The sequence below is a fragment of the Pyrus communis genome, chromosome 16, assembly GCF_963583255.1.
Source record: "Pyrus communis chromosome 16, drPyrComm1.1, whole genome shotgun sequence".
NCBI classification, from domain to species: Eukaryota; Viridiplantae; Streptophyta; class Magnoliopsida; order Rosales; family Rosaceae; genus Pyrus; species Pyrus communis.
Window position 1 is genome coordinate 10,941,852 of NC_084818.1, and position 13,687 is coordinate 10,955,538.

General features: G+C 36.6%; 1 protein-coding gene across 1 annotated transcript; it reads left to right on the forward strand.

The window, feature by feature from the left end:
* The first annotated feature begins 10,826 nt into the window (after positions 1–10,826).
* LOC137721239 (pentatricopeptide repeat-containing protein At3g61520, mitochondrial) lies at positions 10,827–13,391 on the forward strand. Its single transcript, XM_068460342.1, has one exon. The coding sequence runs from the start codon at positions 10,861–10,863 to the stop codon at positions 13,198–13,200; it is 2,340 nt and encodes a 779-aa protein (XP_068316443.1). The 5' UTR covers positions 10,827–10,860; the 3' UTR covers positions 13,201–13,391.
* The last annotated feature ends 296 nt before the right edge of the window (positions 13,392–13,687 follow it).

The following is a 13,687-nucleotide window of genomic DNA, read 5'->3' on the forward strand; positions in this document are numbered from 1 at the left end:
TCAATTAAGCATTGAATCACAATAATTTCCAATCAAGGATATTACAATATAATCCTAAGATATTATTTAATTAAATAATATATTCGGCATAATTCTTTTCTCATCCATCCAACCGTTGAATCACATTAGCCAATCGGATGCCAACACATGTTACGAAAACACTACACATGTAGTCGGCCTATGCTCTGAAAATACCTCATTCTTCACTAAATTATAGTAAACCTTTATTACGCAATTAAGACCTAAATAAACTGAATTATGCATTGGATATTAAATTATATTTCTAATCGTAATAACTTAGATATTAAATTATATTCCTTGAATCCGTTTATGACGAATTCATGAAGGCATAAAATCTGATCCGGCTGATTTGTTTACTATTATGGTTTCATAATTTGTATTGCTTACAAAACAGATCCTTCAAAAGAATCGTTGAATCCCACCTTTAACGGTTCATGTAATTATAGAAAAATATTATCAACTTTGGCTATAAATAATCGTGAATTTGGAGAAACTAGTAACTCAGAAATCAAGTTTTATAGGACACCTACAAGTCACGATCACAATCCCTTCCCTCTTGATATTATCAAATTGAAAAAAAAACACATGGAGAAAGGTTCAATCAAGCTTGCTCTTCTCATTGTACTGGTTGTCACTTTTGCTGGTAAAATACTTATTTCAAATCATTTTCCTTCACTATTTTTTTTTTCTTCATATTTTTCTTACCTTTTTTCTTCCAACTTGTGCAACCTCTTTACATGCATGGCATATTAGCATGTGATATTTTTGTTGTTAATAATCAAGGAAATATTGATGGTAGGTTTGCAGCTTCAAGTCGGAAGGACACACGTTGCAAACGTGAGGATATTTGAATAAACAATAAAAATAAAATATCAATCATTATTTTTAACTTAGTTTGTGGCTTCCTATTGTATGACGGACATTCCAATGCCAAACGGGTATAGGAATCGTGGGTCAGGACGCGTAAGGGCTGGTTCTAATTTTTTAATAAGAGAAACGGGGTGGGGCGAGGCTTTGAAAATTTAGGGGTGGGCCGGTTCCAGAGATATAGGAAAACGAGGCCCCGGACCGGCCCATTTATAATTGCAATGGACGAAAGAGATTGAACCCTAACCTACCATCCAATCTTAACCGTTAGTTTTACCCTAGGTTCTCTCTCGTCCTGAGTCCACGACTCTATCAGTGGACTGGACCTCGAAGCTCGAACTCGATTCTCTCTTGCTGACATCACTGTTAGTCATCTCCTCCACCACCCCAACATCACCGCTGTGATGACCACTACTATGACAACCTCAAAACACAACACTATATAATCTGCATAAGTGACTTACCAGGTGGAGCTGCCATTGAATGATCAAGTGAATCGGTCTTCTACTTCTAGCATACAGTGATGACCACTACTAGTAAATAGGGTTTAGTTCTTGAGAACCACATAACTCGTACAATGAGTTTACATGTAATTCAAGAAACCTAGTTGTTATCTCATTGTCATTCACACTTAGTTTAACATTCTCCCACTTGAATGTCAATGATATTCCTCAACACAACAAGAATCATGATGAACATTAAGTTTACAAAAGTTTGCAACTGGGGATGGCAATTTAATCTTTCAAACTCGATCCCCATAGGTAACCAATCTGAACAGTTCGGTTTTGGGGATCAAATTTCGGATTTTTTACGGTTATGGGTAACCGTTGGGTAAATTGTTCGGTTTCGGGTTCGGTTATGGTTATAAGGGTATCCGCCCCGAACCGATACCCGAACCCGGCATGTTTTCATTCTTTAATAATAAAAATATATAAATATTTATTTTTTATATTTTTTTATAAAAGAATGAAATCCCTATTTTTTTTTTTTCGCAGCAACTTAATCATCAATTGAGGGATTCTAGGAGACTCCAAAGGTCTTGAGCGTGCAAGACTTCAAAGGTCTCTAACTCTAACTTTATTCCAAAAATTTTAATGCTTTCAATCAATCATGGAATCTGGAAGAACTCAAAGGTCAAAAAAGATGGTTCAATATTTCAATTTTGGGGAGAAAAACCTATTTGTTTTCTCTTACAAATTAGCAGTAGTAGATATTGCTTCAAGAATCAAGCCTTCAACCTTTTGCAAATCTCCAAGTTTCTGAATCCATCAATAGGTATGTTTTCTTCAAATTATTCTTCTTCGGGGTTGAAAATTCGGTAGCGGAAAATTCTATGTTCGATTCTATGTTTTCTTCAAATTATTCTTCAAATAATGGTATGCCCGATTCTATGTCTCTTGATGAGGTAGCAGAAAATTCAGTCAATGACTTGCCTTCATCTAGCAACCTCGAGACAGCCTGCATGATGCATAAATTTAGTCATGTCCGTCGGATAGATCATCTTGAATATTAAAGTTTCATAACAAAAGAGTTATAGGTATAATCAACATACCTCAATTCTGAACATAAGAATTGCCTTCTCTGAGGAGAGAGCTTCAACCTAGTATAGGGTTTAGGGTTTTAGGGTTTAGGTAACTAGACAAAACCTCTCATTTAAATGAACAAGGGAATTAAAAACGGGATCCTTCGCTTAAGCTCAATTTCTATATCTGTTGGATCTGGTACTCTGAAAGTCATGGCATTCCTAATATTTGTGTACTTGTTAAAAACACTTGTGTGCTTGTTTAATTATTTGGTTCTTTCTTGTTTAATTAATTAGTTTGTTGTTAATTTTTATTCTTTTAATTTTGTTTGTGGTAATCCACTATGACTAAAAGAAAATTTCGTTCTCAACAATTTGATCCAATTGATTTTAATCAAGAATCTCAACCGAATCCAATCGTTTAGATTCAAGAAGTACCAAATCACACTACTCAACCCCAAAATATAACAACTCCGAATGTGGTCCATACTCAAGATGTAGAAGGTGAGGGTGAGAAAGATGCTGAGGAAAGGGTTGAGGAACTTGGAGGTGAATGTAATACATCGAATCTCCGAATTGAGGTATGGAAACATTTCACCAGACAATTTATTGATGGAAAAATGATGGCAATATGCATGTATTGTAAAAGGAAACTTGTATTGAGGTGGCTTATTGGATTATTCGAATCTTGGTTTCATTGTTGTTGACATTAAGGCCTTAGCGTCGGAGTTTGTTGGGTGTACTTTCTCATATGTCCCCGTCATTGTAATAGTACGGCTCACCACCTTGTCAAATTCAGTTTATATAGTGATAATTCTGTAGTATGATTTGAGGAACCCCAAATGTTATTAGGAATATCCTCTACCAAAATTTGCAATAAAGCTATCCTATTTCCAGTAAAAAAAAGTACAATTGGTATGGTTAATTTGGGGAATATTTTCTATAAATGCATGTCGAGATAAAGTTGCATTAAGTTAATGTTATGAATTTTGATAAGGTTGAATTCAACGAATTGGTTCGTGCATGAATAAGCTAAAGAAGTTAATTGTAAACCATATTTCCAAGGGACAAATTTGTTAAACGACAATGGTAAGTAAGTTGTCTGAATCAGCAGGTTGCATACCATATTAGCTATTCGTCATTCCAAAAGTAATTAGGCATAAAAAAATATATGAGGTTCCAAAAGAGATTCAAACCCCCACCCTGCAGTGCAGGCTGCTGTCTCTAATGACTATCAACCAACGACTATGGCAACTGAATAACTCATTCCATATAGTTTATTCCAAAAGAGATTTCTGAGTTAATAGATCGTTATAGACTTATAGGTGTCTTACGATCGGAATTATCATCAAGAATGAATTCCTCCCCTATCAAGTCCAGGGTTTATGAGTAGATACATTGACAGATTTATTGAAAAACTGAAAGAGGTGATGCATTAATAGGTGGAAGTATGGCTGTTAAGTGTAAAACTTTACAGGCCTAAGCATGGCCCACCATCAATATCATCGATATTATCCTAATTTAATTACCTATTACATGGTATTGAGTTTTATCAGAAGATGTCTAGATAAGGTTAGGGGTGGAAACTCTCATATATTAATTCTATGTTATTTTGTCATAATGACCAATGTGTAGAATTATCAAAGAGACGGGCCAAAGGCCCTTCAACACCGGGGTTTTATTACAAAAGGCATCGATATTAGTTAGAGTGGTGTTATGGTATTTAAACTCTTCTTTTCTTAGAGACACGACTGATGTGGGATTTCAACACGATGTGAGATTCTATTGTCCAACAGTTAGGTGCCCTCACAATAATAATTAAGCTGGTTTTTCTTTCTTTGTTTTCTCTTGTATAATTTGATACAAAATCAACTAGACCCATATCAAAGAATTGTACTCTCTCAAAAGCGGAACTCTTCATGTACCTTCCGGCATCTCATGTTTTTGGCACAATTCCCGTGCCAACATTATAAAATACTAGCCTTTCTGCACATGCCTTGCACATGCGAAATGCATTTTTTACATCATGGCACGCTATGCATGACATACAAATTCTATTAATCGCAAGCGTTGCGCACCCCTAAAAATCTTTTAAATATATGACATTTATTTGTAATCTTGCTCTAAGTCCCTCTATCTTTTACTTTAGATTAATCCATAATGCTTAATTTCTTTGCCGATTTCTTCTTTTGTTAGACCTTTTATTTCTCTAGGGCGCTACGCACCCCTAAAAATCTTTTAAATATACGACATTTATTTGTGATCTTGCTCGAACTCATATTTTTTGCTTTAGAATCCATAATGTGTAATTTGTCTACCGATTTCTTCTTTTGTTTTCTACTAGTAGCATTCTTTCTCATGCTTTTTCGTAAAACCTTTCTCTTTAGGATTACAATATTTAATAGATAATCTAATCCTAATAGGAATATAAGATGCATTCCCAGATTCCCTAGGATTTACATAATCACATTCCTATTCTATATATGACTACAACAAGTTTCATTTTTTAACAATATTTTTATGAGATATTAGTCTCTCTCTCTCTCTCTGAAAATGGAGGAGGACTGGAGTTGTCACGTCTTTTTTTGTTTTTTCATTTTTTCAATAAAACAATTTTAAGTTTCTGTTTTTTGTTACAATACTGATTGCATTTTATTTTTTATTCTCTTATTTTTATTTCTGTGAGATATTAAATGCTCTCGCTCTCCTAAAATGGAAGAGTGGTGTTGGTTGGTTGGGTTAAATTCTTTTTATCTCATTTGTTTTATAACAAAATAAATCAGGGATTTCAGCACATCCCCTTTTTTATCGCTTTTTTTTTTCCTAATAAACCGAATTATAATTTTTTTTTCTTTATGATACCCTTGGGTTTTTATATTTATTTTTCTTGTCTGTTTTTTTTTTTTTTTTTTTTTTTTGTTTTGTTTGAGGGGCTTTATATTTCAATTTTTTTGGTGAAGCTTTGAGACATCAAAATTTTCTTCTGGCTTTCTAATATTAAAAATTAAAGATCAAAGATATTTTGCCAAAAATATGAAATGACGACAACTTCATGTAAAGTTTCACTTTAAGAGAGTCTCCTTAGCATTTCCCAATATTTATTTAATATATCGAAAGATTGAACATTATTATTTTGAAAGATGGGTTCCAAAATTGCAAAAAGACATGAGGAAGCTGTTTTATGTTGGGTGACCCGTCATGCGTTTGTACTTTTAACCCATGTGTCTATCGGCTTTGATTTCTTTATACAGTACCCGCAAGCCTAACATGAACATGGAGTGTACAGCCTAAAAATAAGGTGATGCCTCATCAACTCGAGTTGAGAATGACTTCATAGACAACGCAATTGCAATGATGTTTCAAAGTAATTAGATAGTAAAAAGGTGAATCGCACTGTACTGTGTGAATAGTTTAAGATTTCATCACCTTAATAGCACTCTATTTCAATCTAAATAATGCTCCAAAATCTCACGTTTTATGGAAGAGGGATAATTTTTGGACGTTTGTTTTCTCCTTTAGCACGTCCTTGTTAAGCTTCGCCTCTTAATTATCTTATTGTTGTAGGCCTATTTAATTGGAGACTTATAGAGAGATGGGGGAAGAGGGTGTGGCACGAAGTAGAGAGAATTCTGTGAATTATGTGGTGTAATTTCTCATCTCATTGTGCTTTTATTTTTAGTAGTAGGAAAAGTAAATTCCCTATGCTTTAGGCATTACAATACAATTGGAAACTATCTAACATTGTGTTTGGATGATAAAATTTAAGATAACTAAGAAATTTCAAATGACGGAAATAGAAACGACAAAATTTTATTTTCTAGAATTTGTGAATTTTCTTGTCTAATTTACCTAAAGGAACAATGAAATTTGAATGCTGAATTTTTTATTTTTAAACATAGAAATTTGAAAATAACACCCATTTTTAAACTTGGGAATTTGAGATCCCAAACTCCAAGTGTTTTTTACACACGTAAATTTTAAATTTTTATTTTTATGAATTCAAACAAGTGCATAATAATTTACAAATTCTGACTTTGTTAAAATTCCAAGTTTATTTCCCTTATGCCAAACAGTGTAAAAGATACTGTAGAATCTCAATAGGATTTACACAATTACATTTCTAACCTAATTAGGACTGCAACACTCCCCCTTGAGTTTTTAAATAATCAAATAAATGGCGCATCAAGTCTTCATCGATGAAGTAAATTCAATTGTTGGAGTCGTCGGCACAATGAACGAATGTAAGTTTCAAATCAACAGAAGAATGCATAAAAGATAAAACTCAGAAAACCTCGCTAAAAACTGAGTATAAGAGAAAAACCCATAGTCTGAGGAGAAATGTGAGAAATTTACATTAAGTAAAACTATACGTCTTCTAGACATAAGTAGAAAGCTCACAAGGTTATGACCCACCCAGGATACTTAATCAGGTAGCAAAAACTCAGTGGGAAAAATGCTCTTAATCGTAAGGAAAAAGAGTACCTTAAGGTCAATTAAGTATACTTCTGGATACTCACCTGAGTTTGACAAAACTTCCAAATGAGAACTACAAGCTTCGCCAGCGAGAAGAAGCTCGGGAAGAAGTTTCAGGTCAACAGAAGGATGAGTTTCGGCAGTACATTGCTGAGATGACGCATACAATGACAAGCTCTGGCATTCGCCTCCTTGATCATCTGAGCCGCTGCCCAGGAGTAGTTAGTTTACGATATTTTACATCCTTTGTACAAATATTTCAGTTTTAATGTAATTAAATAATTTTTTTTAATATTAGGATTTCTTTTGAAATTAATATATTTAAAATAGATTATTATAATTTAACTTATGAATTAAAAAAAAATTTGAAAAGTCAGCTCGACATATACTTTCGTCAAGCATGTACTTTGTATTTTTTTAAATATAATTCCTTGTCCGACTACTGTTTGTTGGGAAAAATAATTTTTATTTTTTCTATTTCCGTGAACCTGAAGAAATACTGTCGTCGGCAAGTCAGATTCGACGAGCCAAGTTGGTCCACACTTTTCTCGATGAAATTGTCGTCGGGTAAATAGTATTTGCTCGACAAAATTTTAATAAGTCATTGGGCAAACATTCGTGTGACAATTTTTACCCAATAAATTTTTATCGGGCAAAACATTAGATGGCCAAACCTTATTTGATCCAACGAAATTATTTCGTCTGGAAAGAATTTTTTTTGGTAGTGTATCCTACATTAGAGATTAATGATGAATAAAATGAATCCATAATGGAAGTACAATATAATAAAATGAGTCTGCTTGCCACTCATGTAAATATATATAGTTAAAAATAAAGGCATCTCCTTACACTTAAGAAACAACATTTGGTTTGTAAATATAAAAAATTAGTATACCAACAAAAGTTGTTCAGATTGAAAATCATTTAGTTATCTAAATGTGTGAAACAAATTGAAGATGTGAATACTAAATAACACATTCATGATAAATTGCCTATTCATTTGATATATTTAAATAACTAAACGATTTCCGGTTCAAATTATTTTTGTAGGTACGGACTTTAATATTCCAATTATAAACGTTATACGGTAAAAGAAGTTATTCGTAAGGTGTTGATTATGTGCATTCCTGCAGGGTATTACCCTTTGTATGTGCCTCCAAAATTACAGATGGTGAAAAAGCCCAAAGTATTATCTTTGTATGTAGCATTCTGCTTGATATATGCTTTTAGCTCCATGCGCAGTACTCAGACCGACCAACTGTAAAAGTAAAAGAGAGAAACCGCATGGAAGTCTAAAATTTTCGCGGGCCCTTTGTAGTAATACTTGCTACTAGCATGAAAATTGTCCGTGCACCCTAAAAGACAAAGAATTTTAAAGAGGGAAGGCCCATTAAATATAAAAGAAGAAGTGTTTAGGACTAGCGGTTACACTTACATACAGAATGGTGGATGTGATGGTATGACGATGTGATGGTGGTGCATGCGAAAATGAAGAAAAGATCGCTCCGGAATGTAAAACTTCTCGGACTTGTATTGACTGAATGCAACTCAGATGAAGCACAAAGAGAGCTAACCAACAAGAGAGACTAATTTAAGATTTGAGGTTTAATTTACAAAAAATGGAAGGAAGACAAACACCGCTATTTGCATTAAGAGCCCCACAATTCCATAATTTAGAAGCGCTTGTATAGCAGCATGTCTTCTGATGAACTGCCTTTACTGACAAGTCTTCCAGAAGGAGCAGTCACCGAGACGTTTACATGCAGTGAACCTAAAGAGAAACCTACAAGCATGAAACAAATTTGGTACTTTTGAAATCTCCAGGGGGAATGAAAACAACAAAGAGAATATTGAACGTACAATTATACTTCGCCCATCCTACTCTTTGATGACCTAAATCATAGACAACTATCTTGTCTTTTAGAAGAAGATCAGCAATCGAAGAAACATGTACATCTAGTATTTCACTTGAAGATTGAAAAAACACACGACATAAACCTGAGGTCTAACCTCCTAAAACTGTAAGACATTTGGTCGTTCCCTCAGCTTTCGTAAAACCTATGCACCACATATCCTGTAACAATAGAACCAGCCAACCATTACACTTGTTCACAGGCCATCAATAATCATGTCAATAAGATGGAAGAAGATTAAACTTATATGCTTTGTCATGTTCAGCAGGTACAAGGTACTCATGCGATTCCAAAACCATCAATGCACCAGCATCGAAGTGTAGGCTGATACGAGGAAATGACTCAGCCACAGTACTGAACAATTACGGGATATAATGCCAGTCAGATTTGTTGAGAGAGAGAGAGAGAGAGAGAGAGAGAGAGAGAGAGAGAGAGAGAGAGAGAGAACAACCTGGTGGAAATTAGGTAACATTGTGTTCTGTTAGAAAATTGGGGAGCGGCAGATTTTCTTGCAGCCAAACACAAAAGCTAAACAGCGTCGAATAGAATGCAAAGAACAGATACTGCAAAGCCAGAACATAATATATATATATATATATATATGTATGTATGTATATTGCTACAAACTGGAATGAGATGGAGAGGAAATATATTTCATTAAAACATAACACCATGCTATGCACAAGACCTCAGTATATAAACTGAGTTTAAATTTTGCAAGCTAAGGCCTACCTACTTAGGCGTTTGTATGATCCCCCTAGCTAAAGATAACCAACTAATTGACAACTTATTGAGTCGGCATTTCTGATGTGTAAAACTTGAATGACGCAGCCAACTTCTACAAATGAGCCACCATTGGTTGGCGATTCAAATTCGACACTACATGCAAACCATCAATGATGGAAGCTTTGTTACCATGCCTATTGATAACAGCAGTGTGGTGGCTTCAAATTCCTACACTCACCATTTTGAACCACAAAGGGCCGTCGCGACGTGCAAATGACAATTACTCTGTGCAATAGGATAGGAGTGTTAACCACTGGAGACTCACAAATGCTCTGATTACTTACAACAGCAACAAGGGATTATACGCTTCTTCTGCAAGGTGTGCCAACACTGTTCCTGTGTCCACAATAGTTTCTCCAAAAGCTCTTAGATCAATTGGCAAGATTTGCCCATTGACAGCAATACTTTGAAGATTGATGGCTGAAAATGGTAGTTAGGAATTAGTTATTAAAAGACAATTACAGGATGGTTAGAGACCACGTATTGAAACATGGCCTACTTTTTCCAACTCTTACAAAATCAAACTAACCAAAATTGATGTTCCAAAGACTAAATTGCCCTGAGACTAAAACCTTCTCTTCTCCTCTAACGTCCGTTGTTTCTCATCTCTAAACTCCTCATCTCCATTTCAATAATTGAATTTTACTACTCGAGCTCTCGAATACCTCTCCCAGACTCGCACATCGCTCAATGACGACTCTATTACGGCTCGAGTAGCAATCGTAAAACTCGTTGTGTAGCGAAGGACGTTAACTGTAAGGTTTGTGGTAAGAAAAAAAGTGACTCTTGCTTGGCCCTAGTGATCGGTGTACTGATCTATTGGTTTAATTGCTTTTGGGTAGAGATAACAGAGTAGTGTGGTGGTGCCTGGACCTTGATGGTTTAACAATAGCAATGAGGTTCATAGTAAATAAAATCACAATGTTGGGAGGAAGAGAGTTTTAGTCTAAAGATAACTAAAGTCTTTTGAACATTAATTTTGATTAGTGTTATAAAATTGGAAAAATTATGTTATATTTCAATAAGTGTTTTTTTTTGTTTTTAGTATAATGATATAAACCACATAATGGGCAACTTAATTTAAGTTCGAATTTGCCATCCACGAGATTTAAACCTAAAATGTCTTACTTACAAATAAAACAAATAAAAGATGAATATCATCAGATCTTAGTTCTAAATGGCTTCAATAAGTGCTCTTTAAATTGATTGTATTTTCAAATTTTCCAATCCAATGTCTTCTTAAACCCAAAACCTCTTTCAAATCTCCCCCAAAACAAAATGAACCACCCATCACTCTTAGCCTCGAAGCACCTCCTTAACCCCGAATCCTCCAAAACCCGATCCTACTTCGTCCTCCTCCTCCTCAACCACCACTTCTCTACCGATTCCGATCCCAACCCCAACCCCAAACCGAGCAAACAACCCCGAGAAAATGACTCGCTAGTAACCCAAGTTGTCCAACTCCTCCAGTCCAATGAAAAAGACTGGAACTTGGACCAGCTCGGCCACCTCCTCTTCTCCGACACCATCACCGCTCCTTCTCCTCGCTCTCTCTTCCATATCACTCGCCGCCTCGAAACTTCCTCCAAAGCCCTCAAGTTCTTCGACTACGTTTCCGAGAATGTGGCAACCTCACCAGACTCGGCGGCGGCGGAGACGGCGGCGACGGCCTCGCTCTCGTCGTCATTCCAGGCCGTTCTCGAGCTCACTAAGCGAGAACCCAACTCGCGAACCAGGCTTTTCGACATGTATAAGATGGCGAAAGAGCGGAACATCCCGGTTAATATGGGCGCCGCTGTTCTGCTAGTTCGATCCCTAGGCTTTGCTGGTATGGTTGATGAGGCGGTCAATGTGTTTAACGGTCTGGACCCCGCTTTAAAGAACACCCATCTTCGCAATGTGGTGATTGATGTGCTGTTGAAATGGGGACGGGTCGATGATGCACTGAAGGTGCTCGACAAAATGTTTGATCCAAATGCAGAGTTCCGGGTCGACAGTGTTACCGGTGATATTGTGCTTTCCTCTTTGCTGAAGAGAGCGCAGCGTGGGAGGAGGGTCAGCGACGAGGACATTGTGGGTTTGGTGCAGAAATTTAGTGAGCATGGTGTGTTCCCTGATAGTTTGAAACTTACGAAATTGATCACTTCGTTATGTCGGAACAGGAACACTAGTCGGGCTTGGGATGTTTTACAGTACGTTATTAATTCTGGTGGTGCTGTAGAAACTGCTTGTTGCAATGCGCTTTTGACAGGTTTGGGAAGAGTTAATGATTTAAAGAGGATGAATGAGCTTATGGTAAAGATGAAAGAAATGGACATTCTTCCCGATGTTGTAACTTTTGGTATTGTCATTAACTTTTTGTGCAAGTCTAGGAGGGTGGATGAGGCCTTGGAGTTGTTTGAAAGGATGAGTGGGGGAGGAGAGAAAACTGATGGGATTTCAGCTGAACCCGATGAGATCATGTACAACACTCTGATTGATGGACTTTGTAAAGTGGGAAGGCAAGAAGAAGGATTACGTCTGATGGAAAAAATGAGATTGCAAAAGGGCTGTGCACCTAATACTGTTACCTACAATAGTTTGATTGACGGTTTCAACAAGGTTGGGGACATCAAGAGGGGTCGTGAGCTCTATGATCAAATGAAGGAGGAAGGTATACCACCAAGTGTAGTTACTCTCAATACTTTGGTTGATGGTCTGTGTAGACATGGAAGGCTCAACAGTGCAATTGAGTTCCTTAATGAAATGCAGAGGGATGGTCTGAAAGGCAATGTCGCGACTTACACAACGTTAATCAGTTCCTTTTGTAATGTAAACAATATTGGCATGGCAATGGAATTGTTTGAGCAAATGTTAAGTTCTGGATGCTCCACAGATGCAAAAGTTTACTACTGCATGATCTCTGGTTTAAGCCAAGCTGGAAGGATGGATGATGCCAGCTTTGTTGTATCAAAGTTGAAGGAAGCCGGGTTCTCCCTGGATGTCGTTGCCTTCAATGTTTTGATTAACGGGTTCTGCAAGACGAAAAAACTCGAGAAGGTGCATGAGATGATCGAGGAAATGGAGACAGCTGGAGTAAAGCCTGATAGCATCACATACAACACGTTGATTTCGTATTTGTGCTCAGCTGGGGAACTTACAATTGCTCATAGAGTACTGAGCAAGATGATAAACGAGGATCTTGTTCCCACTGTTGTCACTTTTGGATCATTGATACATGCATATTGCTTGAAGGGCGATATAAACAAGGCCATGAAGATCTTCAGAGACATGGGTTCTAAGTCGAGTGCTCCTCCCAACACAGTAGTATACAACATCTTAATAGATTCTTTGTGCAAGAATAATCAAGTGGAATTCGCTCTTTCGTTGATGGATAGTATGAAAGATAAGGGAGTGAGACCTAATACCTTGACATTCAATGCCATGTTCAAGGGTCTTAGGGAGAACAATTTGTTGCAGAAAGCATTTAAGTTAATGGATCAAATGGTTGAACAGGCTTGTAATCCGGATTATATAACCATGGAGATTCTCACCGAATGGCTTTCTGCTGTTGGTGAAACCGAAAAGTTGAGAAGGTTTGTGCAAGGCTATGAAATTGCTGCTGCTTCCACTGCATAGAGCATCTGCAATGACGTAAGGATGCAAGCATCGATTAAACATTTGTCAGCCGTTCTCAGGAGAAAGCATAACTGCTGACTGAGTCTCTGTTGCTGCAGCATCTTTCATGTCCTTGTATGAAATACACTTTTGGTTGTTTCCATTTCTTACTTTCTTAATAAATTTATTGATTTTCCGTAAACCCTATTGATCCTGTGTTGAGATCTTGTGATTGTATACAAGATTTTCTCATGTTTGAGTTCTATGTCATATGATCCGATTTTTCTAAACACGAAAGTGGCGCTATGACGCTCAATGGGCGAAAATACCACTCCACGGCGAACAGTAATTTTACTGTAGCCGGACCGGACAATCATGTCCTAACAAATGTTATGCTTTTCTATGACCAGTGTAACTGCAGAAACATGGCCAAGGGGGGAGATTCCTTTTTCTGCATATAATTACATCTTTTTCCTGTAACGTGGGTAATTATTGAAAAGCAGCGTTG

Excerpts from the sequence above, each read along its gene's own strand:
- LOC137721239 (XM_068460342.1), top strand. The coding sequence starts at position 10,861 with ATGAACCACCCATCACTCTTAGCCTCGAAGCACCTCCTTAACCCCGAA.